At 43.9% G+C, this 25865-nt stretch overlaps 1 protein-coding gene across 2 annotated transcripts in view; it reads right to left on the bottom strand.

The window, feature by feature from the left end:
* COG3 (component of oligomeric golgi complex 3) overlaps nt 1-25865 on the bottom strand; it is a 184460-nt gene that overhangs the window by 99056 nt on the left and 59539 nt on the right. For both annotated transcript variants that reach the window (XM_082246865.1, XM_082246866.1), the window contains exons 10-14: nt 18191-18317; nt 17897-17988; nt 11918-12057; nt 8155-8315; nt 7294-7402 (exon numbers count right to left, since the gene is read on the bottom strand). In XM_082246865.1, coding sequence (XP_082102991.1) covers nt 7294-7402; nt 8155-8315; nt 11918-12057; nt 17897-17988; nt 18191-18317 — 629 coding nt within the window. The remainder of the gene's footprint in view (nt 1-7293; nt 7403-8154; nt 8316-11917; nt 12058-17896; nt 17989-18190; nt 18318-25865) is intronic.

The raw sequence follows: 25865 nt of genomic DNA, 5'->3' as shown, positions 1-25865 counted from the left end.
AATGAACAATAGACACAAAAAAAAACTGAAGACCAACCCTCTTGAGGCTATACCCCTCTCACCCCACACCTGTTCAGTTGTAACAACAGTTTAAAGAAAAAAACAACAACAACATGAGAGGAGGAAGCCCTTTCCCTCAATGGAATACAGTAGACAAAAATCCTGACAAACCACCGCTCCATCGGAATGGGGGGGGGGGGGGCTGTCAGCCAGGAGGAACACTGCGACTCAGGTCGAGGCCAGGTTGTATGCACCTTCGTGAGAGGTTTAACTCACAGCCATCCAGTGGGGCTTTGTTGCGGTCGACCTAGCGCGGAGCTGAGGCCTGCACGCGCTCACTGGCCAAACTGGGGGCACCCTCTGGATCTAGATTATCCAGTTTGTCGCCCATTCCGGCAATTGATAGTTGATTCTCACAGGAACAAAATAACAAAGATAGGAAAAAGTTCCATTCAAAGGGAAAACAATTGCCGGGACCAGAGATCCCAGCAAGGAACTAGGTATTAACTCCTGACTAGGCAGAATAAAACCAAGTGGTGATAGCTGAGAGTATACCTCCTGGGACTGCCCCATAGGCGCAGTCAAGCTTTTTCCTGCCTAGTGTCCTACTCCTGTAGTGGGCAGTATAACCCAATGGTCAAGAAGATAAGGATCTGTGTCCATTAATGAACGCAACCTAGGGATACCCAAATGCGGTCCAAACTAAGGACACTAAAACAAAAAAACAGGCAAACCGCTCTTGCAAAAAAAAAAAAAAACTCAAGGGTCATTAAACAGCGGCAACTTTGATCAAAATCTAAGGAGGCAGACACATTAACGTCACAGATTTAAAACACAGAGCCTGAAAATAAATAAATAAATAAAAAGACAGACCGATTCAAAAGGTTACTGTGGCACTGCCTAGGCTGAAGGAGGCTGTACCCAACACCTCTGAAACTTGTTCCTGATTAGCTCCTTCATCACAGGCATCGGATAGCTCCTCTGACAGCTTGTCCTCTACGTGGAGGCTTCCCGGCTGCTCATTCTGACCTCTGCATGGATCCCTGACCTGTCATCTCTGAGGCTTCAGCCCTGCACAGATACCCCACTGATGATTGCTCTGGAGCTTAACACTCCCTATGGACGTGTTTAAAAGGGGTTACACTATTGGCAGATTGGCTTTTCTCTTTCCACCTACCCCCTACTTAATAAATCTGCAGCTGCAAGTCCAGACTTCCCTGGACTTAGACTCCAATGTGTCAATCAAACTGTGGACCTTGGAGTACTTCAGATGTATTGTGAACTTTAAGCAGTAATCTCTGATTCCATTGTATGACTTGAAGTATTGAGACTATACGGTTTTGCCATCTTATCCCAGGGCAGCGGGACCATCGCCTAAAGGGTATACAGGAGAATGCCTGTTTCAGCAGAATCAGGCTTGGCATATTCAACCTCAACTAATTCCAAAAGAGAACCTTGCAAAGAAATATTCTCATGGTGCGGGACATATTCAGGTTGTCCCTGGACAAAGCTTCTTTGATTACCTTCTTGAAACAACATGTAGTGGTCATTTATTTTTTTCTTCTCTTACAATGGAAGATGGTCATGACGTATGCTAGACATTTGTGTTGGGGTGGATTTTTAGGCCATCTGTCTAGGGGTGTTGATTTCATGAAAGATCAACACTTCCGACCACCACCCTGGAGTTACAAGAAATAAGGCTGCCTTTATTTCACTGGACCTCTTTTCTGACCTGTCATTCAGGTCTGCAATCTATCACACACTGCCAAAGCTGTTGCCTACATCAGTCATCTAGGGAACACCAGGAGTGTTGAAGTGGTGATGGAGGTAGTCATTCTTTGAGGTCGAGGTTAGTCTCCATCCAGAGGTGTTTCAAGACATAGGACTGTGTAGGGGTATGCTTGATGTAGACATGCTAGCATCTTAGTTCATAAGGAAGCTAGACAGGATTGTTTCCAGAACGCAGGATACAGCAGTAAATGCAATACATGCCCTGACCCGTGGAATCGGTGTTCCCTGATCAATGAATTTCATTTGATGAAGATTTCATCTTCTCTACTTCGCAGGATTGGGGCCAAGAGCATTCCTGTTATTCTCATAGCTCGGAGTTGGCCTCAGAGAACATTGTAAGCCAACCTTGTTCATCTGTTAGGTGACGCTCTGTGGCTTCTACTAGATCGGATAGATTAGTTATCTCAAGGACCAAATGTCCTTGAGATAGGACTAAATGTACATAATATAAATGGATACTAACATGTATAGGTAAAGTTGATCCAGAGAATATCCGATTGCCTCTTGAGGGGAAGCAGGAAGAAATTTTTTCCCCTACTGTATCATGCTTTTATGAGTTTTTTTTTTTTACTTCCTCTGGAACAACTGTGGGTAAAGAATTGTGTATATGGGATTGTATGTTTTTTTTTTTTTTTTGGGGGTTTAACTAGATGGACTTTTGTCTTTTTTCAACCTATGTAACTATTACCAATATTTTACCCCATTTCTTGTTCACTTGCTTTTACAGTTGGGCTGTTGTAACCCAATTCTGAAAAAAAAAAAAAAAAAAACAGGGGCTTTTCAGATTCATTAATCCTGACCAATAACGTTTATGAAACTTTTTCCTGCAAGGTTTATGATTGAATATGGAAGGCTGATTTTCCCTGGTGCAAGTCTCTGGAGCTTCACACAAAAGGTCAGCCTTTTTCTCTCTTTCCTTTACTTGGGGATAGAGCGACATTTAGCCCTTAGTACCAATAGTAAGATGTCTACACTGTTCTTTTTCAGTGTCCCCTTCCTAATCATTTGCTGATTTGCACTTCTTTACAAGACGTTACACATGTTGCTCCTCTTGATAGACCTCCACTCCAACCGTGGGAGTTTTCTTTTTTTTTTTGCAGTGTCTGGGTTCCCAGCCCGCTCTGAGAGGCAGCCTTAATATTCCCAACAGTGTTTGTCACAGACTATTTTTTTTTATATTCCCAAGCTTTACCTCCAGGATGTTTCTTAAGATTTATTGTGTCATGTTTTTATATGCACATCTGACAGCTTAATGATTAGCAGCCTTGTATTTAAATTTATCTTTCACACACGATTCAATTCTAATTGTTTATAGTTGACAGCAAGTGCAGCGCTGGGTACAAATTTACTTTTTAGATTAGGTATCCTACGACTGGCATATCTCTGGAGACGAAGACAACCCAGAACAAGGGCTGAGGCAAAGCATAAAGGAACAGTAACAGACTGATAGCGGTTGTCACTCACAGCAAAACAAAACAATCGCCAATGCCCTGAAAGAAAGGAATATGTAAATACTCATCCGTAAATTCTATCTGAAAAGCTTAAAGTGGTTGTAAAGTCAGCAGGTTTTTTTATCTTTGTGCATTAAGATAAAAAACCTTCTGTGTGTAGCAGCCCCCCTCATGCTTAACTGAACACCCCCCTCAATCCATCGATGTCCACTACTGTCTCAGCTGTCCGGGACTCCCCTCCTCACTGGCTAAGACACAGCAGTGGCTTCATTGGCTCCTGCTGCTGTCAAAGTCCGTTAGCCAGCCAATGAGGAGAGGGGGCAAGGCCAAACCGCAGCTCCGTGTCTGAATGGATACACGGAGCTGTGACTCAAAGAGAGGGAGAAGCCAGGAGAGCCGAAGAGGGACCCAAGAAGAAGAGGATCCAGGCTGCCCTGTGCAAAACCACTGCACAGGGGAGATAAGTATAACATGTTTTTTTTTCAACAAAAACAACAAAAACAAGACTTTACAATCACTTTAAGGACAAATGAAAATGTTGTTGAACTTTAGGACATATGCACACGGATGCTCCTAAACTCTGCGTTTTTTGCCAAAATCTCTAAAACACAACTCAATAAAAGTAACCAATCGGATTCAAAACTTCAGCTTGTTCAATTAGGCTTTGACAATAAAACCTGGAAGCTGACTGCTACTATGCACAGCTGCACCTGATTCTGTGTGCACCAGTTTTAGTAAATCTTGTCCTAGGTCTTCTTGCGCACATAGACTTTTACCAGGGTTTAGGAGAAGCTGTGTTTTGAGGCAGTTAAATGCTCCTTTCCTAAACGCAATTAGGAAGAAAAACACTAAATGCAGCAAAAACGCTTGCAAATGCGTCTAAACTCGTGTTAATGCTAGGCGTGTTTAGCACTTTCATTTCAATGTCTAGAAAAAAATTATTACGGCCAATGAACTGAATTATGCCTCGTACACTCGCAACGTTTGTTGGCCGACCGATCGGCCGTCTTTTGTCCAGTGTTGTTGTGTTGGTTGAAATGTGCTCTAGACTGCACACAAATTTTCTCGGCCAACAACAACCAACTTCAGAAGTGATGTCATGTGCTGGTTAACTTTCCGTGTGTTTTTTCTTCTCTGAGCATGCCCAGTCTTGCTCATCTGATTTTTGTCTGCCGAAATCTGTACTGACTGAAGGAAAATCGGCCGTTCTGTTGACGGCCAACAAAAATTTTATAGCATGCACACCAGATTTTGTTCAGCCGAAAAGTCGCAGTCGGTTGTCGGAAGCATCATACTAACAAGCCGACAATCGGCCGTTCGGACATTGGCCGAAAATTCACGGCCAACAATCATTGCGTGTGTACGAGGCATTACCGGCCAAGTGCTGGACGCTTCCAAATGCAGTCCACACGTTTACATGTGTGCATGAACCCTTAAGTCTAATGCCCCGTACACACGTTCCGATAATCGTACGATAAAACTCGCTTTCAACCTGATCGCACGATAATCTGATCTTTAGTACACAGCTTTCGACAGCCGATCACGACAGTTCATCCAACAAAATCCGAAGGGACAAACAGGAAAACTTCTGTCGTAAGATAGTCCCGCGAACGACAATCGTTTCATCAGTACACTAAGGGTCCGCTAAAAATCGATTGACAAAGACCGCGCATGATCAGAAACACTAAAATACCACGGAAAAAGCCTAGCTGCCATTGTTTTTGTTTTGCACCATCTGATACGTAGCTAAGCAACCAGGAAGCTTTTCCCGAATCATACGACAAAAATCATACGGTTTGTACACATTTTTGAATTCGATGTTAGTATCATGCAACAAAATGCGAGCGATAAGTCGTCCCATTATCTGAACGTGTGTACAGGGCTTAAGGCCCCTTTCACACATACGGTCCGTTCAGTTCATCAGTTCAGTCACGTCAAAATGTATCAGTTTTTCATCCGTTTTTGCATCTGTTTTTTTCATCCGTTTCTTTTACATCCACTACCAATGCAAAAACAGATGAAAAACTGACTGTTTGTCCGTTTACATCCGTTTTTCGTCTGATCCGTTTTTTTTTTTTTTTACGGATGAAAAATAGGGCATTCATCGGTTCCAAAAAAACGGACATTGACGGTAGTGGATGAAAACGGATGTTCACGGATGATCATCCGTTGTCATCTGTTTTTTATATAGAGATGCATTGATGTCTGTTTTTCATCCATCAACGGATGGATGAAAAATGGACCCTGTGTGCGAAAGGGGCCTAAGTTTACACAAATGCCACATTTTCACTTCTGAAATGTAAACTGGTTTAAATAAAATAGTTGAAACTGTATGGTTGGGAGAACAGAAACAATGAGCCCCTAAGCCAGGGGTGTCCAAACGACGGCCCTCCAGCTGTTGCGGAACTACACGTCCCATGAGGCATTGTAAATCTCGGACATTCCCAGACATAACAAGGCATGATGGGAATTGTAGTTCCTGAACAGCTGGAGGGCCATGGTTTGGACACGCCTGCCCTAAGCCAACAATCCCTGAATGGCTGAAAGAAGGTCCATCCAAAGATGCAGAGACAAGAAAAAGCAAAAAGCAAAGAATCAAGGAGTACAGAGGTGAACTCTATTTTGAAACCTCTGATACTACCTTCTGTACCTATACATTGGCTTTGCAAGCTTCCCATATTTGTGCAAAAGCAATCAGAAACCAGAATCCCCCCTTTTCTCAATGGAAACAAGTGTAGCCAGACCTTCACACACTGTATCTGCAGGCTCGAAAACTTTTGAGCCCATGGAGGTGGAAGGAAGCTAGTGGGTCCAAGGACTAAAAGCTGGGGGACAAAAACAACTTTTGATGCAAAGGTGTTTGGTTGTTAGCTTTGCATGCTTAAAAAGGTGTTTGGTTGTTAGCTTTGCATGCTTAGGGTAATTAAGTACTCCTACCCCTCACCATGTTTTTAATAATTTCGTCCCATGAACAGCTGAAAAGATGGTCTCCCACAAAGGTCTTATGACACTCTTGACCAGTCTTTAAGACATAATGCCCAGCAAATCCACATTCAAAGGAAAACCACCCTTCCATTTGGTACCAGGCATGGTTCTAACAAACAGTCTACCCAAACTCCTCTCAGAATAAGTCATGGGCCCACTGAGCTTAGCAAGTACAAAGAGAAATAGCAAAGGCTATTGAAAAGTGACTTTCACTGCAGGCAGAGATAGATGCGCCGGTATGGTGTCTGCTGCCCAACAATGTGTCCCTGACAGAAGGCTGTATTAAGTTCTTCAAAAGAAACTGCCTAACTGTAGCTACAAAAGGGGTGTCTGGAAAGTAGTCAGACTAAGGTTGCCAGACGAGCGCACACACACACCATATGAGACTATGCCTTATCTAAGCCACTAGACTAATTGATCGAGCGTAAACCACTTTCATGTCTGGGGAGTTAATAGCATCAAGTGTAATTCCCAGGTCTCTCAAGCCATACAGTCCACCACCACAGAGCTCCACCACCACCACCAGGGACAGTGCAGCAGTTCTCTACGCATGAATGAACACCAACCTCCACAGTACTGCATTAGTCAAAAGAAAAAAAAAATGAAATTTAAAATAGCTGTTCAGACAAACACATCCAAGCCACTTAAGAGAAACAGAAGTGTTACTCCTCTTCTGTATAGCAGGAGTGAAAAAGTAAAAAGTTTTACAAAATAAATCTAGAATGCACAGAAGACAAAGAAACATATGGAAGTTAAAACAAGGAAAGATCCTAATCCTGCTTAGAAAAATCCCAGCCAGTTACAGCCTCAAGCCCGCAAAACACATGCTACATGGAAAAAAAAAAAAAACTACCTACAGTAAAAGAAGATAAGCTTCACAGCAGGGAAAAAGCTGCAGCTAGCATCATATTATCACAATTAAGGGTAGTTATTTCTTGACTCCCGCAGTCTGGTAGCTTACTTAGATAGACTTATTTAACTATTGGTAGCAGAAAGGGTCTATTTAATTACTGATTGCAGATTTTCAATGACAACTAACGTTGAGGAATCAATAGTTAAAGCATACCACTTTTAATGAGGTTGTTGGCATCAGGATCTTCTAGATGAACGTCAGAAAAGGAGGCCTCCATAGATTGCAACCTTTTTTGTTCCTCTTTGAGGCTCTGTGCAATTTGCTGATTAAGCAAAAAAAAAAAAAAGTAACACTAAAAAATTAATCAAATCATTGTTTGTTGACATACTCTGCTAAGGTTTATCCTCCTGATTGAGCTAGTGTGCCCAATTCTCCAAAACACAATATCAACCAATATCGTGATATTGTGTGCTGGGAAAAAAATCTGGATTAAAGATAAACTCCTGGAAAAGTAAAAGTCCTCCATTGCAGCGGAGCTGTGCCAGCACTGCAAGGGTTAACTGCTAATTTACATCTAGGGAACTGCAAAAATAAGTTTTACTTACCTGATCCTCCGCATTTGCAGATTCATTGGTGCTGCAAGTCTGGTCCATGCACTGCGCAGTTCCACTTCAAGCGAGGACTTTTACTTTTCCCGAAGCTTGGCTTTAAAAGTACACTACAGTGAGAATTAAATTAAACCTTCTACTGAATAAAAGGGAACCCAGCCTTTGTCTTCAGTTGTTCCTCCAGCTATAGCTGGAGTAGATAGTTACTTTAATACTCAACTAGTGACAGCATGCTACAATATAAAAAAGCCTTAGCATAGTCATTTTAGTATACATTCTGAAGCCCTTACAGGCAATTTTTGTCCGCTTTGTAAAAAAGTGATATTCACAGAGTTTACGCAGGCACACATTCAATAGCTCTTTTCTGACTATTTCCCCATAATAAGCATGATCTTTACCAGTAAAGCCTGTCTAAAAGCTAGAGAACCGGTATTAAACTGGTGTTTTTCAGTTATGTAGAACATACCTCCATCATCTCCAGCTTGTCAGGATAGGCAAGGTCTCCTGGAGCTGGCTTATAACCCAAGATATCTGTCTGGATGTATATGTGTGTTCTATAAACAAGTCTTTCTTGTACATCCTCCAACATCTGCTTCACCATAGCCTCAAAGGCACCTAGTTGATCAACTAGTCAAATTAAACATACACGTTATTAGAAAAATAAAAATTTGAGGGGAGAAATTTTTATGACATGGGAAATAAACAGCAAAAAAAAACACAAAATCAAGTAAATTGCAGTATGCTTTTCTGTTGCTTTGCACTGCATTTGTCTCTCAGGTAGCTGTGATTAGCTTACAAGTGGTCTATAGCTACTACTGTATTGAGCTGCTTTGAACTGCTTCTGAGATGCTTGAAGTTGAAGTCTAAGCTTTTTTTGGCTATACTTGTCCTGGGGATCACAGGAGTGCAATACGTTCTGCACTCCTGTGACCCATTTTTGGCCTGACGTCACTCGCCAGTCCAAGCTCTGGATAGATCCCAACTTTGCAGTCTGGATCCACCCCAAAGCCTGGTCCTGCAGCTTGCTCAGCCTCTCAGGGAGACTCTGGAAGACTGAGCCAGCCGCTCCAGATCCCTCTACAGCCCAACGCTCCAGTGAGCGCTGCTCACTGGAGCGTTGGAGGCTCTCTGCTCGCTGAAGACTGGGAACTGAGTGATCAGCAGTCTTTGATTGCTCAGTTCTCAGCATTAGAAGCAGCAGGGATCAATGCTGCATCAACTTGGACGAGTATAAAGGTTTTTTGTTTTGTTTTTTAAACCCATACTTCTCTTGAGTTGCTTTTGTGTTCAGATTGACCTATGTGGAATGCCGGCAATTCAGAAACAGACAAAAATGTACACAAGGCCTAAATATACAGGCGCTTACAGTGCAGCTTCTCTGGGATCCAATTCAAAGGGCTCTCTTGAAAGTAGACAAACAATTTTACTACAGAGAAAAAAAAAAAAACTAGCAAAATATCAATTAAAAAAAGATCACCTAACATTTCCCAAGGTGGATGCAGTTCAATGTATTTCCCTGTAGCAATGAAGTGGAGAGCAGACACTGAATACCCTTCAGGGCCAACGTATTAGATAATAAATTAAAGGTGTGTAGATTTAGGTATCTTGTTTTCCGTCTCCCTAATCCACTGTATATATACAGATAATCTACAACTGATTAGACATGGATGTGAATGGTCCTTGAATGTTGGGTTTGTGTCCTTTATAATGCTAATTGTACAGAGTAATGTTGGTATAGAATCTAGGGCTCACCGGATGTTCCAGGATTTTTGCTATATACATGGAGATCTTGAAAAAGCACCACAACATTCACAATGACGTCAAACCTGTGTTTATATGCATTTAGCGGACATTTCTAAATTCATATAAATGCATGTAATTAGGTTTCAATGGTGCAATCTACATGGAGCATATACCTGCTGAGGAAAAAGTGCTCTGGGAAATACACTTACTGGCCACTTTATTTGGTACACCTTGCTAGTACCGGGTTGGACCCCCTTTTGCCTTTAGAATTGCCTTGATTCTTTATGGCATAAATTCAAAAAGGTGTTGGAAACCTTCCTCAGAGATTTTGGTCCATATTGGCATGATAGCATCACGCAGTTCTCTGCAGATTTGTCGGCTGCACATCTATGATGCAAATCTCTCATTCCACCACCTCCCAAAGGTGCTCTACTGGATTGGGATCTGGTGACTGTGTAGGCTATTGGAGTACAGTGCACTGATTGTCATGTTCAAGAAACCAGTTTGAGATGATTTGAACTTTGCGACATAGTGCATTTATCTTGCTGGAAGTAGCCATCAGAAAATGGGTACACTGTAGTCATAAAGGGATGGACATGGTCGGCAACAATATTCAGGTAGGACTTGGCATTTATACATCAAATAGTGCAGCGCTAGGGACATATGATTACTGAGTCACAGAAGGAAACTAAAAAAACATTGGTGCAGTGCAATTAAAAACTAGACCAGAAGAGGTAAAACATAAGTCTATTAGAATCTTGGATAATGGATCAGATGTGGAGAGATACCAGAAAGTCCAAAATCAGGGAAGAAATCCCAAGATACGGTGAGCAGGAAGAAAAGTAAACCCGTGCCGATTAATTAAAAGTGGCTGCTTACTACAAAAAATGGGCCCCAACTTAATGGATAGGCCACTCAGGCATAAGATAACAACCCTTTAGGATGGACTCTCTCCTCAACATTAGTAGAACGGGATCGCCTCCATGTACTCCTTGAATCTCCCAGCATGTCACACCCGGTCACAGATAGATGGATGGCTCCAGTGTGAGTAGCGGTATGCAGAGAAGGAAGGAGACCATAGCGTAATCCAGTATAACATGTATGTACAAGTTTATTAAGGTTCTACTTACATTGTGTAGATCAAAAATAGGCAGACATTTAAAAATTTGCGGCGTCCCGCGGTAACAAGGTGAGCCGGCGTCTAGGGGGCGTGACGAGCGTGGTGTCCGGAACCTCCCATTTAAAAAAGATGCTCAATTGGTACTAAGGGGCCCAAAGTATGCCAAGAAAATATCCCCCACATCATTACACCACCACCAGCCTGAACCGTTGACACAAGGCAGGAAAGATCCATGTTTTCATGTTTGCAAATTCTGAACCTACCATCTAAATGTCGCAGCTTAAATTGAGATTCATCAGACCAAGCAACGTTTTTCCAATCTTCTATTGTCCAATTTTGGTGAGCCTGTGTGAATTGTAACCTCAGTTTCGTGTTATTAGCTGACAGGAGTGGCACCCAGTGTGGTCTTCTGCTGCTGTAGCCCATCCGGTTTTGAGGTTCGAATGTGTTGTGTGTTCGGAGATGGTATTCTGCATACCTTGGGTATAACGAGTGGTTATTTGAGCTACTGTTGCCTTTCACGTCTAGATGCCTAAATGCATTAAGTTGTTGCCATGTGATTTGCTGATTAGCAATTTGTGTTACCAACCAATTGAACAGGTGTACCTAATAAAGTAGCCGGTAAGTGTATGCTTCCCAAATAACACCTCTCGTGATTTGAATGTGGGAATGAGGCCTAAAACACACACAGCAATTTTACTGTAGCCCTGTGTACGCTGCTGACCGAAAAATGTTCCTGTACAGTAACAATCCCGCAGCCCACAGGATTCAAAGGACCTTACTTGTACCGAGAAAGCACAAGTCAGCCTTCCCTGCTGCTAAAGAAATTGAATAGAATAAAATAAAAGAAACACAGCCAGAATAAGTGTAAACCCTGGAGATAAACGAGGCATGAGAAGCATCTGGTCTTCAGGCATGCTGTAAAGGAACACACGGCACCAACATTACACTGCCATATACAGCAAAGAGAAACCCCATGCTGCACAAAAACATTTACAGGCTGTCTGAATTCAGCTGCAGATGTGTTTGTCATTTATGTAAGCGTTCTTTACCAATCCATTCTTCTTGATTCCGTGTCTTATTTCTAAAAAGATGCAAGTCTGCATCTTTTTTACCAGTACAAAAGAGCTAAAAGCCTAAAATTGTATTAGGTGGGTTGTTAAACCCTTTAAACACTCAACATCAAGCATTAAAACTCCAAAATGTGATTAACCTGCATAACCTGCATTACAGCCTCCATCAGCTTAGAATCGATAAGAACCGATGGCTAGCAGCATTGCAGAATTATGAAATTGCTTCATTAATAGACAGACAGCCCCTGGGATAAATGTGCAACAGAAAATAAATGTAATAAAACAAAGATTACCATTGTTTTGTACATGATCTTCAAGCATTTCAATCTTCAGTATGCCACAAAGTTCTGACAACGTTTCTAAATGAACTATGTGAATGATCAACGGTCGTAAAACATCATACAGGGACAGGCACAGTTTCTCCAAAAGTTCACTGTGATAAAAACAAAAACATTTTTTTACCAAAACCATAAATATCAAGTCCCCAAAGGATGCTCACAAAGATCAAACAAATCTCTGGACAGAAGTCTGTTCTATGTATTATAAATGTGATTAGTGAATTCTCCATTGTGATCTCCTGTATGAGCACTTTTGATCCCTGCAGATGGTAATAAATGCCTGTGTTATACTTAGGCCTCGTTCACACTAGCCATGCAGCCAATTTGTCCAAATAGACATCACTGCCTGTAAGGATGCACGCAAAGTCCTTTTCATCCCTGTGCAGGCAAACAAAGCCCTGCATGGGCAAACGGTATTGTAAGGAGGCCTAATATTTGGACAGGCCACAGATGTGATTTTTTTTTCCTGTAACCATGAGTTGCAGCAAAGAAAACCACTTGATTCCCCCATCAACACAGTCCCTGTTGATGGAGGAATCCCCCCCCCCCACCATGGAACTATTGTGTTCTCCCGGCAGTCTAGCCATCCCTACTGAAAGAACACTGATTATTGCTAGCGGCTAAAGCTGCTGCCAATAATTGCAGGCTAGAAATCTGACAGGCTGGTTGTACCCAAGTCAATCTATGGATCAACTTGGGTACAATCAGCCTGCCTATTGATAGACTGAATCTCGGCTGATCCCTGCTGAACCGGAAGAGATTTCATCCATCTATGGCTGGCTTTAGCATGCAAAAAATGTAAAAAATGTGTTATATAATCTAATGAAAGAGCATGAGCATGTATTTTTAAATAACTGGAGTTTTTCTTCTGAAAGGTTTAAATCTTCCCTTGAATGCAGCTTTTTTTACTTGGTTTCAGTCTGACTGTTCAACTAGAGCCAGGGGAACCTTAAGTCTGGCAAATTCTTGCCCTCAAACACTGCTTTACAGCTGGACTGTGTTCTGCAGTTATATATTTTCAGCCCCACACTATAAAAGACATTGCTGACAGGACATGACACCTGAGCAATGACTGCTTTTCTGACCTGGAACGCTCAACAGGAGACCCCCCCTCCACTCCCACTTTTGGATGTTTTTTTTTTTCTTTTTTCTGGGAGCCAATATTTACTCTCACTTTTGCACGGCTCGCCTAGGCAAGCTGAGTGGAAGTTTTGCGCCCCCCGCACACAACCTGCTGGGACATGTCGAATGTCCCAGAAGACTGCAGGTCCATTCAGAAGTGCATTCGAAAACCATCTGTGCAGCCACAGGAAGTCACAGCCAGCTTCCCACAAGCAAGATGGCGGTGTTGAGAACCGAGAAGACAAAGCCCGGGTGATGACAGCTCTAAATCCCTGGGCTGTTGTCTTAAAGGTCAGCATAGACAGTATTTGTAGCTGCTGACCTAATTAATAATTATTTTATTTTTTACAGGCTGAAGCTCCTTTTTAAGAACTTCACTACAAGCTTGTCATGCACATAGCTGAAATTCTCCTAAAAATGTAAGAATGAAAGGGAATTTTTAGGGCAGTAATTGGTTGCAAGGAACAGAAAAGAAAGCGTACATCACTATTTGAATTACCATTTGTATTGGTACCTTTGAACTAACACAGAACGCTCTATAACCACAAAAGGGTAACATGACAGAAACAAGGCAAACAAAAGAATAAAAGGTAACCTAAAATAGAGCTGACAAACTGCACCACTTAAGGTCAGAATCTGTAGTTAAATTGTAGGAGTCATATGTGGTTACTTTCAGATGATTAGACACTAGCAAAAACTATGCTGTGCACCCTCATATAACCCACCAACTCTGTAGGACTCCAGTTTTGTAGAAATCAATAAGGAAAAACCAAGAATACAGGTGAGGGACTTGTGTTCTGTGCAGTTCTCCAAGATATGGAATTTACAGGCAAATCAAAATTCCTAGTATCTTTATCCTACAGTACAGGTCACAGAATCTGTAGTCAGACCATGGGACATGCCAAAGCAATAAGATGAGGGATGGGCCACAATACAGCAAACAAAGGCAAACACGCCCACAAGAAAACAATGGTCAACGGGCCAGAAACAATCAAATGACAGCATGAAGCACTTTGTGGCAAAAGCTCAATTCAGCAGGGACCAGGAGGTTGCAATGAGTAAAACTTTGAGAAGGAGGACTAGGTGGTGGCTTTGCAGACTTGCCAAATAGATGCTTAATGCTGAAAGGCTCCAGAAACGACAACGCATCTGGTGGAGTGGGCCCTGACAGGGAACAGAGGGTTTACCATGAGTAACACCCTATATAAAAGATCTATACAAGAGTGTGTAAAGCCAAATGTCTTTGGAACAGAATGGATAACGCAGAAATCTGTCCCTATAGAGTACTAAGAGCCAGATGCATGTCTAGATCAGACTGGTGGAAGCCCAGGATGATGGGAATAGATTACTCTTAAGTGCCGAGGTGCCGATTTTGGCACAAGCAAAAATAGGTCTTCAAAGTGCGATGATAGACTACAGGATAAGCAGATGTACTTGCTTTGAGGAAGGTGGGAATGACAGAATCAGTAATGCAACTATCCATTAGGACATGGGTTTCAACAGCCATATCATTAAAGACAGCGACTGAGAAGCAGGGTAGTACAAAGGGTCTTGTGACAGGAGGTCTTGCCTGTTTGGAAGAGACCAAGGCTCATCTGCCAAGAGTCTGAGGATGTTTGTGTACCAAGGTTTTCCTGGGCCAGTTTGGGTTGATAAGGATCACCAGAATCAACTCCCCCCCTCTATCTTGAGGAGAATTCTGGGAAGAAGCTTTACTATAGGGAATGCATACACCAGACCGAACAGGGTCCAAGGAATCATAAGAGCATCAACTGCAAAGGCCAAGGGAACAGTAGATTAGGTCACTAACCAGGTAGTGTTATTTCCTGAATATGGAGGCCATTGTGTCCACATCTGGTGTTATCCATTTATGACAGAGCATCAGGAAGATCTCATGATGAAGAAACAATGCCTCAGTCTAGGGGTTGACGACTCAGGAAATCCTCCTACCTTTTTTCCATATCCAGTGTGTAGATGACCAAAAGTGATACATCATGATTCTCTGCCAAAGACAGAATCAGGCTTGCCTCCTTCAGAGCTCACTTGATGATTTATATAGGTTACAGCTACGGTGTTATCAGACCCTATCCTTTGCTGGAGGACCACCTAGGAAAGGGGTCCAGTGATGGAAAGTCAAGACTTATGGCTCTCAGTTCCACAATATTTATGGGGAGCATCAAGTCCTGTGGGAACCAGGTTCCCTGGTCAGCGAGGGAATTGTAGATCAGACCCCTGCCATCAATTGTTACCACCTGCCAGGGAGAGGGAGGGAATGTTTTCCCGGATTCATGAGCTAAGTTGGAAATCCACCATGCTAGGGAGATTTTTTCCTGGCTGGATTGTAGTAGCAAGAGATTCAGAGAAAGGATCTGTTTTTTCCACGTTGTGAGAAAGTGGAGCTACAAAAGGTCTGGTGTAGAACTAAACAAATTAAGTCATATCTATAAGGGCATAGAACCCTAGTCGCTATGGCCAGTTGTAAGACAGAAAGAGCGAGAACAAAGGATGTTTTCAATAAGAGTATATTTAAATTTTTAGCCATTAGATCTTTAAATATTTATTGAGTATACACTTTACAAAACAAGGGTGTCGATTTTTTGTTTGAATCCCAAACACAATATACAATGGATAGCGCAATGGTGTTTAAAAGAAACCCTCCTTATGTGGGTTAAATAGTGCCACAAAAAAAAAAGAAGGGGGGTTTTTCCGAATACAAGAACACAATATACAGACAACCAAGGGTTAATTAAGTCTGCTCTCAATGTTATCTTCCCTTTATGATTAGAGATCATATTTACGAGTAGATTGCATATAAAACATTTTTTTAAGCCCCGTTTTTGTTGCTCATCTAAAAAGGGATGCGTTAGTGCTGGGTGATTCCAAAGCCAGGTTTATACAGACCACAAACCTCATCAATCCCAATCCTATATACTCTGTTACAGTGAGGGGTCAAGTTTGACAAAGAAGAAACCTTTGATATGCAATAACATCCCCCTGCTGGCTTTGGCTGCTGCAGCTACATACAACCTTGCTTGTGTTACTTTTTGATCTCTACACCCTTTGCTGACATACAGTTGCTTTAATGTAAGTGCGCTTTTTTTTTTTTTTCTTTTATTGTATCAGACGCTACTTTGTTTTTTAAAGGGATCCCACACTCCTGTTTTATGGTCTTTCAACAGGAGTTCAAAGTGCCCGACAACGAAATCCTTAACCACCTCCTGCCCCGCCTACTGTAATAATATGGCCAGGCATTGCTATACTGGGTACGACGTACTCCCATTTGTGCGCCTCATGCGCACCCTAGGGGCTGCACAGTGGCGTAATCTGTGACCTGCTGTGTCAGGAACTCAGATCATTATACTGGGACACTGTGTGTGACAAATCAGAGTGCTTACATGTCAATTGTAAACAAAGGCTTTCATTCAGAGCCATTGTGTACTATTGTCATGATCGCTGTGATTGGTCACAGTTATCACATGGTACAGGGCCAATCACAGCAGACCTGTACAATGAGATAGCTGTGGCCAATCACAGCTATCACAGTTGTACACAATGGCAAATGAATGGATGCAATTTACAGTTTCACAGTGCAAAAAAGATTGCTTATACAGTGCTCATCATTGTAATAAGTAATCGGTGTAAAAAAAATAAATAAAAAAAAAAATTTCAAATCACCTCCCCAGAGCTATATAGGGTCACTATGGTGAAACTGTACTGCTCTGATGACCGCATGTGAAAAAAAAATTGTATAAAAAATAATATATATATTATACTTTTACTAGTCTGTGTCCCTGATCACCGCCACACCAGACATATGGTGACACTGTACTGCTCTGGTAACAGTATGTGAGAAAAAAAAAATTTAATTTATTAGGTTTCCAAAAAAACTGCAAAAAATTAAAACTTCAAAAACCTACCATGCCTCTTTTTATTTACCTTGGGGTGTCTATGTTCTAAAAATGAGTTATTTTGTAGGTATTTGCACTGTCCTGGCATTTTAGGGCCTAAATAAATGAGATAGGCCGTCAGTACATTAAATATACACTGTATACCATGGAATGTAGACTAACTTTCACACAGAGTAAATATTATATACTGATTTGGGTTATTTTCCCCAAAGTAATGTAGCAGAATACATTTTGGCCTAAATTTATGAAGACTATTTATTTATTTTATAACAGAACCTAAGAAAAACGTGTTTCTTTTTTCAAAATTTTCTGTATTTTTTCATTTATATAGCAAAAAAATAAAAAACTCAGTGGTGAATAACCACCACCAAAAGAAAGAGCTGTCTTAATTATGTTTTTTTTTTTTTTAATTTGGGTACAGTGTTGTATGATTGGCATTTAAAGTGTGACAGCGCTGAGATCTGAAAATTGGGTGAAAGTGTCTGGTGTTCAAGTGGTTAAAGAAGGCCTATCATAATGTAGTATGATGTCTCATGTTTCTAAATGCTTTCTAACCTCTAGTTATGAGGTCTGACCTGCCTCTCCCCTCCTACCACGACCGATCCAACAACAGCTATGAAGGAGATAGCCGATTCATAGCTGCAAGAACTTTCCTGAGACAAGCAATGTAAAGAGGAATATGGGGAGGGTCGCATGTCAGCCTCTGCATTTCTCGTCATTGCTGGTCTTAGGAAAGCAGTCACAGCTAAGTCAAGCTGTGCTTTCACCAAGCCTATACAATTGCAGGTTCACTGGAGGACTTATGAGATAACTCATTGTATGATGGAACAAAAACAACATATGCTACAAGTGAATATTTATATCCAACAGTGTCTTATATAATATATACAAATTTACCACATACTCCAATTTTGGTGTTGGTTTGGTGAAAAACTCATTGTAAAGTTGGTGTTCATCCTGACATACATGGACCATGAATGCACAGCCACTCCGCACCTAAAATATATAGAATGCAGCTGTTATGGAGATCTATACCATAATAATTCTATATTACATGTTAGATGGAACATAAACTAACAAAACCATGCACAGGCAGTAGGTAATTCCCAAAAAGTAATGTTAGCTGATCAGATGGTTGAAAAAGGCTAGCTGTACACCAGCAAGAGTCAGAAAGCAGTCAATCATATTATACGCTTACCAAAGCACAGTGATCCCTGTTGTTCTGGCTGGTGAGATCTGTGATTGTGCTGGTGATGCTTGGACTAAGCAAGTTCTCTCGCTGATCTAAGTAGCACTGATGTATTTCAGCAAGAAGCAGCTGGTATCTATCACATATTAAAAAGGATAAAAAAAAAAAAAAGAGGCTGTTAAGCAAAGAAAGGCTAGAAGGAATCACTGAAACACATTTACAATGTGATATCTTTGTGTAGTTTAAAAACAATATATCTATAACAAAGCAAACTATATAAACCAAATAAAATATGCAAAATTATATAGATAACATGAAAGGTAACTTGCACTGAGAAAATATGAACGCTGCCACTGCTGACCTCTTGAAGTTCTAAAATGTTAATGTTAATCAAACCAACACGGTTTAAAGCCCAACTCTAGGAAAAATAAAAGTACTCCCTTGTAGAGGGGCTGTTTCTGTCTAGGGTGATGGGAAAAGATGTTAGATAAGTCACGGTTTTAAAGTTAAACCGTGTGTGGATATTTTATTGTCATTAGCACTAGATCAAGAGACCTAAACATGTGTGAATTGTTTAATACAAAATACATACTGGTGTAGTCAGTCTAGCGATAAAACTGCATTACAATACACCTCTCCTTCCTGAAAATACTAGTTGCCTAGTTTTCTGTTGGTCCAGAACCTCTAGTACCTTAGGGCACTTACCTGGAACACACAGATCAGGGGGTGAAATGTTACTCTGACTTAAAATCTACAAGCTTAAAGTTTTGAAGTCAGAGATAGCTTGGAAACTAGTTAAGCTTAGCTCAGCCATGTCAGCGTCTATTTCCCTCACTGCAGGTTTCTTTGAACATTGGCGACTAGGTATGAAAAGTTTTCCTCATCAGTACAGAAATGGAGGTACTTCACACAAAAGTGACTGCTATGCAGGCTACTGGATTTCTTAATATTTCAAACTGTGAGGAACTGCCTGGCACCCTACCTGGGTGCCTCCGCCAAGGTACAGCTTCCTCCACTCTGGAACCAGAGCATAGTAATTTTACCCCATGCATCAGACAGAACCAGAGTGGAGTAAAACAGGACCTAAATTTTCAATAATTGAATAATTAAATAAATTCAATAATTAAATAATCCTAATAGTTAAATAATTATTGAACATAGACCGGTTTTTTGACATTTCAAAAATAGGGGCAGTCACCACCTGAACTGTAAAAACAAAATATCACACATGGGGGTAGACATCACACAATGTTTAGGTAACAATGAAAAGTTCACACAAAGCTAATCATCTCTAGAAGGATTAGCAAACCAGCAGAAAAAATAGGTGACTTAATTAACTCAATTAACAATGGAAATGCATACCTAGGAGGCACACAATGGGAGAAAACTGAAGATTTACTATCAAATACTTAACGTGATTTTCCTTTCCTTGATGGACTCCATGGCAGCATACGTTTGGGTAGCCCCGCCACCGCTCCTACCCCATAGGACCCCACTCCCATAAATTTTCAAGCTGAGTCAGAGTCTGCGTTCCGTAACTAGCCTACTTATGACTCTGGGAGGAAACTCCTGCTGCCATGGAGTCCATCTGGAAAGGAAAATTACTGTAAGTATTCGATAGTAAATTTCCTGTTTTCCTGACAGACTTCCATGGCAGCATATGTTTGGGAACTAAACTAGCCCAAAAAACAAAAAGGTGGGATGTCGGAAAAACGAAATTTTTGTAAAATCTTGCCGTAAAATTATTTTCTCCGAGTCCTCCGACAGTCGCCACCCACTCATAGTCTTCACCAATGGGGTATTGACTTCCTCTCCTTAGGAGTAGCTAGGCAAAAGACTTGTTAAAACAAAAGCATTTACATAGACACACCCATGGGGGCTGTCCCACTGGTCCAATACCCCCCCTGCAATAGCCATCCCAACTCAGTTTGGTAGCAAGCAGTTAAGAGTATAAGAACCCCAAAAGAGGGGCGGGGACGGCGACTGTCGGAGGACTCCGAGAAAGGAATTTTACGGTAAGATTTTACAAAAATTCCGTTTTCTCTTATGTCCTCCGACAGTCGCCGCCCACTCATACAGTCTTCACCAATGGGGATGTCCCAAAGCAGTGTAGACATGAGGGGTGGGAAACGCAACCATCAGAAAAGGCAACGCAGTACCCATATCAGAGAAAGGAACCTTACATGAACAGCAAGGGAACCTTCTGGGTAACAAAAAGGCTCAACAGGAGCGACAACCCAGGAAGGCAAATAACCAAGAAGGGTAAACAACCCGAACAGCCAGGGACCCGCAGTAAAACCTGGGTCCCCTACTGTACTGCCGCACAGAGAACTTTGCGGCCAAAAGGAGGCATCAGCTGATGCCAGAACATCAATTTTGTAGAATTTGGAGAAGGTGTGCACCGACCACCAAGTCGCAGCCTTGCACACCTGGGCCACCGAGGCCTGATTGACAGGGAAGGGTGGTACCCGTTCCCTCAACAAATAGGCCTGAACAATTGTCTGTCTGATACATTTTGCAATGGTCGCAGACGCAGCCATACCCTTCCGAGGTCCCTCAGGAAGGACAAAAAGAGAATTTCGATTTTCGAAAGGATTCAGTCGACGACAGGTAAACCCATATCACCCTGACAAAATCCAAAGAATGCAAGGCAATCTCCTTAGGATTCACACAGGCAAGACAATGTCCTCATTAAGGTGAAAATCCAAGACCACCTTTGGAAGAAAGGACGGGTTAGGTCGCAAGACCACCTTATCCCTATGAACCACCAGGTAAGGGGAGCGGCAAGACAAAGCCGCCAACTCCGACACTCTGCGAGCAGAAGTGATCGCTACCAGAAAAGCAAACTTTTTAGACAGCAGAGGTAATGAAATTTCCCTGATGTTTTCAAACGGGGAACGTTGTAACACAGACAGAACCAAGTTCAAGTCCCATGGAGGTAGGGGCTCCCTTCTAGGAAGGGCCAAGTGACGCACACCTTGAATAAAGGTGCGAATCAAAGAATTAGACACCACAGGGCGCTGGAAAAGAACAGCCAGTGCAGATACCTGGCCCTTAATCGTGGCAAACGCAAGGCGCTGGTTCACACCAGACTGGAGGAAAGCCAACACTCTCGCCACCGAGTAGGAACGAGGAGAGAAACCCCTGGACTCACACCAGGCAAAATAAGCTTTCCAGGTACGGTAATAAATCTTACCAGACGAGGCTTTTCTAGCCTTGAGTAAAGTGGGAATATCCTCTGAGGAGAGACCCCTGTCTCTCAGGACCTGGCTTTCAAAACCCATGCCATTAAAGCCAGCGACTGTAAAGCAGGATGGAAGATCGGTCCCTGAGACAGCAGATCTTCCCGCATTGGCAGCCGCCATGGAGGCTCGACGGCCAGGTGAATGATGTCCGCGTACCAGGACCGGTGTGGCCAGTCCGGTGCCACCAGAATCACCAGTGTTTGTCTTCCGAGGCCAACCTGCGAAGGAACCTGGACAACAACTGAATCGGAGGAAAGGCATAGATCAGACGATACTGATGCCAAGGCACCACCAGCACATCCGAGGCATCTGCCAGAGGATCGTGCGTTCTTGCCACGAACCTTTCCACCTTGTGGTTTAGCCGAGACGCGAACAGATCCACATCCGGGGATCCCCACTTCGCGCACAGCAATTGAAATACCTCCGGGTGCAGGGACCATTCCCCCTGGTCCAGGGTCTGGCGGCTCAGATAATCTGCCTGCCAATTCTCCACACCCGGAATGTGCACTGCCGATATCGCCAGGACATGAGTCTCGGCCCAAGACAGAATACTGGTCACTTCCTGGGCCGCCCGGGCACTCCTGGTGCCCCCTTGGTGGTTGATGTACGCCACTGCAGTGGCATTGTCTGTCTGCACCCGTACAAGACGGCCCTGTGGAGCAGGCACAGCCTGATCGCTCTCAATTCCAATATATGTTTATCGGAAGGGAGGATTCCTCCTCCGACCAAGTGCCCTGGGCAGATAGGTTGCCAAGGACGCCACCCCAGCCTGACAGGCTGGCATCCGTGGTAAGCACCGTCCATAGTAACGGCCGGACGGATTTCCCTTCTGAAACAGCCGGGGACTGGAGCCACCACAAGAGATCCATTCTGGTTTGGCGACTCAGAGACACTCTCAGGTCCAAGGACTGAGGTAGTCTGTCCCACCTGGCCAGGATCTCCAATTGGAGCGATCGCGTGTGAAACTGTGCAAACGGTATCGCCTCGAAGGCCGATACCATCAACCCCAGGAACCGCATACAGGTCCTGAGCGACAAGGATTAGTTGTCCCTGAGGGACCTGACCTCGGACTGCAGGGTCCGGAGCTTGTCCTCCAGTAAGAACACCTTCGCTTGAGCAGAGTCTAGAACCATTCCCAAATATGGGGGACGAACCCAAGGAGACAAGTCGACTTCTGAACGTTGATGGTCCAACCAAACTCCTGGAGCGTCTGGACCGTAGTGGACAGATCGCGGAACAGGCTCTGGCTGGCACTCGATCTTAACAGGAGATCGTCCAGATATCCAAAGACCGCAATGCCCTGTGTCCGTAACAGGCCCAGAACAGGCGCCAACACTTTGGTAAAGACCCTTGGTGCCGAAGCGAGACCAAAAGGTAAAGACACAAACTGATAATGTTCCTCCGCGATCGCGAAGCGGAGGTACCTCTGATGACCCTCGAAAATGGGGATGTGTAGATACGCATCCTTTAGATCGATAGAGGCCAGGAATTCTCCCGGACTCAGAGAGGCCTCCACCGAGCGGAGCGATTCCATGCGGAACTTTCGAACGCGCACTAAGCGGTTCAGAGCTTTCAAGTCCAGAATCGGACGCACCTTGCCCTCCTTTCTGGGCACAGTGAACAGATTAGAGTAAAACCCCCGAAACCTGTCCCGATGAGACACCGGGACGATTACCCCCTGAGCGAGGAGATCCTGTACCGCTTGATGCAGGTCTTGTACCTGCCCTGGGGTCAAATGAAGATTTGAGGGAAAGTATCTGTCTGCCGGCCGTGAAAGAAATTCGATCTTGTACCCTGATCGAATGATTTCCTGAACCCACCCACCAGCCAAGGTTGGAGGAAACCGAGCAAACATCCCCCCACCACCGAAATGGGTGAGGGCGCCCCTTCAGGCAGAGGCAGACTGAGCCGCCGCACCAGCGTGGCCGGATTTTGTTTGCCGGCCCAGGGCTTTCTCTGGCCACTCTGGCCCTTGAAGGGTTTCCCCTTGTACTGTGTCTTGAAGGCACGAAAGGACCCCTGATTAGGTTTAGAGGCGGGACCCCGCTCTAAGTGCTCTTGCCCCCAGTGACTCCCTTAACCAATTCATCCAGGGATTCTTCAAACAGGTGAGACCCCGCATAGGGAAAATCAGCCACCGCCTTTCTAGATTTCTGGTCAGCCCACCAGCTCTTCAACCATATCAGCCGACGGTTAAGCACCGCGACACTGGACAGGCGCGTTGCCAAAGGGGCCTCATTTAAGGCCACATCGCACAAATACATGACCCCTTGATGAATCTGGTCCACCATATCCATCCACGGTAGTGGGGGGGGCAGAATCAGCCACGAGTGTGCATCTGAGCACCTTGGTCCAGTCCGCCACAGCCTGAGCCGCAATGACAGAGGGGAAAATAGGCTTGAGCATGGAACCCACCACCACATAGGTGTGGCGGGCAAGTATTTCCAGCCTCCTATAAATACCGGAGAATCTTCGGTAGGAACCAGAGTAGCCTTGTTCAATCTGGCTACAGTGTGAGCCACTTGAGGAGCCACACACCAGCGTGCAACCGTAGTAGACGCAAAAGGATAGAGAAGTTGAAACCTTTTAGGCACCGTGAAGGTGTGTTTCAAATTGCGCCATTGCTCATTCACAGTGTTATGAAACTCAGCGGGGCAGGGAAAAACCTGTGCCGTCTTGCGGGCTCCATGTGTACCAAAAGAGGACACAATGCCTGGAGGATTGGGCTCATCCTCTAAATGTAGTGTTTCTTTAATGGCAGAAAATGGCGCGTCCATAGCTGCGCGTTCCTCTGGCGTCCCGGGGGGGGGGGGGGGGTAATCATCCACCCCTGCAAACTCCGCCTCCCCCTCAGACTCTTGCGGGTCCTGAGAAGAGCGAGACCCTGAAAGGGGTACGCTACCTACAGCAACCATGTCACATTCAGAATCAGAAGAAAAAGAGATACTAGGCCTTTTTCTAGCAGCACGTTCAGACATCAGCACATCCATTTTGGACACCAAGGTCGCCACAACAGCAGCCAAATTAGTCAGAGTAGAGGATTCAGAAGAACTTGAATCTCCCACCAAGGCTGGAGGGAATTTGCTGTCCTGGGATTTCATTGAAAAAAAAGTGTTTTTTTTTTTTTTGTTTTTTTAGGTACTGGCCCTTTAAGTGCGCCGCTGACCCCGCAGCACACCGCTACAATGACTGTGGAACACAGACCCCCCGCAGGGACAAGCTGAAGCCAGGAAGATTGCACAATGGAGGAAAAGAAAGGACAGCAGGACAGAGCCCCACAAGTGTGTTACCAGCTCCTTCGGTCGCTCCTGAGTAAAGGAAGGAAGTGATGTCACCGCAGAGACTGAACTGAGGCTGCAGGCTAAGGAAACATGGATGCCTATGCAAAGCAATGGGAGGCTTCGGCAAAATGGCCGCCGACATGTGCTCGGAACGATCGTTGCCACACACAAGATGGCGTTGCAAGGCGCCAAAATACACTACATACAAAGCTGTACGAGCACCCACAGTGAAGCCAGACATGCTGCCCACACCTAAAATGGCGGACCGGCGGTTTTTAACCCCGCAGCGGTCGCCGCACATGTCTGTACCTCCAAGCACCCTTAGTGACACAGGAGAGGGATCCCCCAAACCCCACACAGCGCTGGCTGTGAGAGAAAAAACCCCCGCAGGGACTGGGATCAGGGAGCCTAAAACGCACAGACATATGGGGACATCACAGACACACCGGACTGCTGACCCCAGACAGAGGCCCCACACAGAGTGTACTTACCTGTACCCGATGGCGTGGGGTGCCTCATATCAAACGGAAAACCGCCCGCCCTCAGATGGCAGGGGAGTGCCGCCAGCCAAAAACGCAGGACACCAGGAGTGCACAGACGAACCGTGCATGTGTCCAGTGAGGTAGCCACCTCACAGGGCTGCATCCCTGAGGACAGGGATGGGTCGTTTGTGAGGCCAGGGCGAACACATAGCCTGCGAAACGCTCGATGGCGGGCTGGGATTCCATCTGATCCTCTGTCCTGGATAGCCAGGATGACCAGTCCGATTCCCAGCTCCGCAAACTCCATCTTCATCCAAAGATCCGACTAACTAAAAGCTGACAAAATAAACAGCTAGTAATGCAAAGAAAAAATTAAATTTTTCAGAAAATAAAATCATAAAATAGAAGAAGAAGGCTGAGACTGTAGCCCCAGCACAGGGAAGCCTGACTACTCCTGAACTAGGCAGAAGACAAACTGAGTTGGGATGGCTATTGCAGGGGGGGTATTGGACCAGTGGGACAGCCCCCATGGGTGTGTCTATGTAAATGCTTTTGTTTTAACAAGTCTTTTGCCTAGCTACTCCTAAGGAGAGGAAGTCAATACACCATTGGTTGGAACATCACAAATATTACACACCATTATAATAAAATTTTTGTCTTTATTGTACATATATGT

The sequence above is a fragment of the Pelophylax lessonae genome (assembly GCF_965119305.1).
Source record: "Pelophylax lessonae genome assembly, chromosome: 2".
In the NCBI taxonomy this organism is placed as follows: domain Eukaryota; kingdom Metazoa; phylum Chordata; class Amphibia; order Anura; family Ranidae; genus Pelophylax; species Pelophylax lessonae.
The sequence above is the reverse complement of the archived record's forward strand: the minus strand, read 5'-3'. Positions and strand labels throughout refer to the sequence as shown.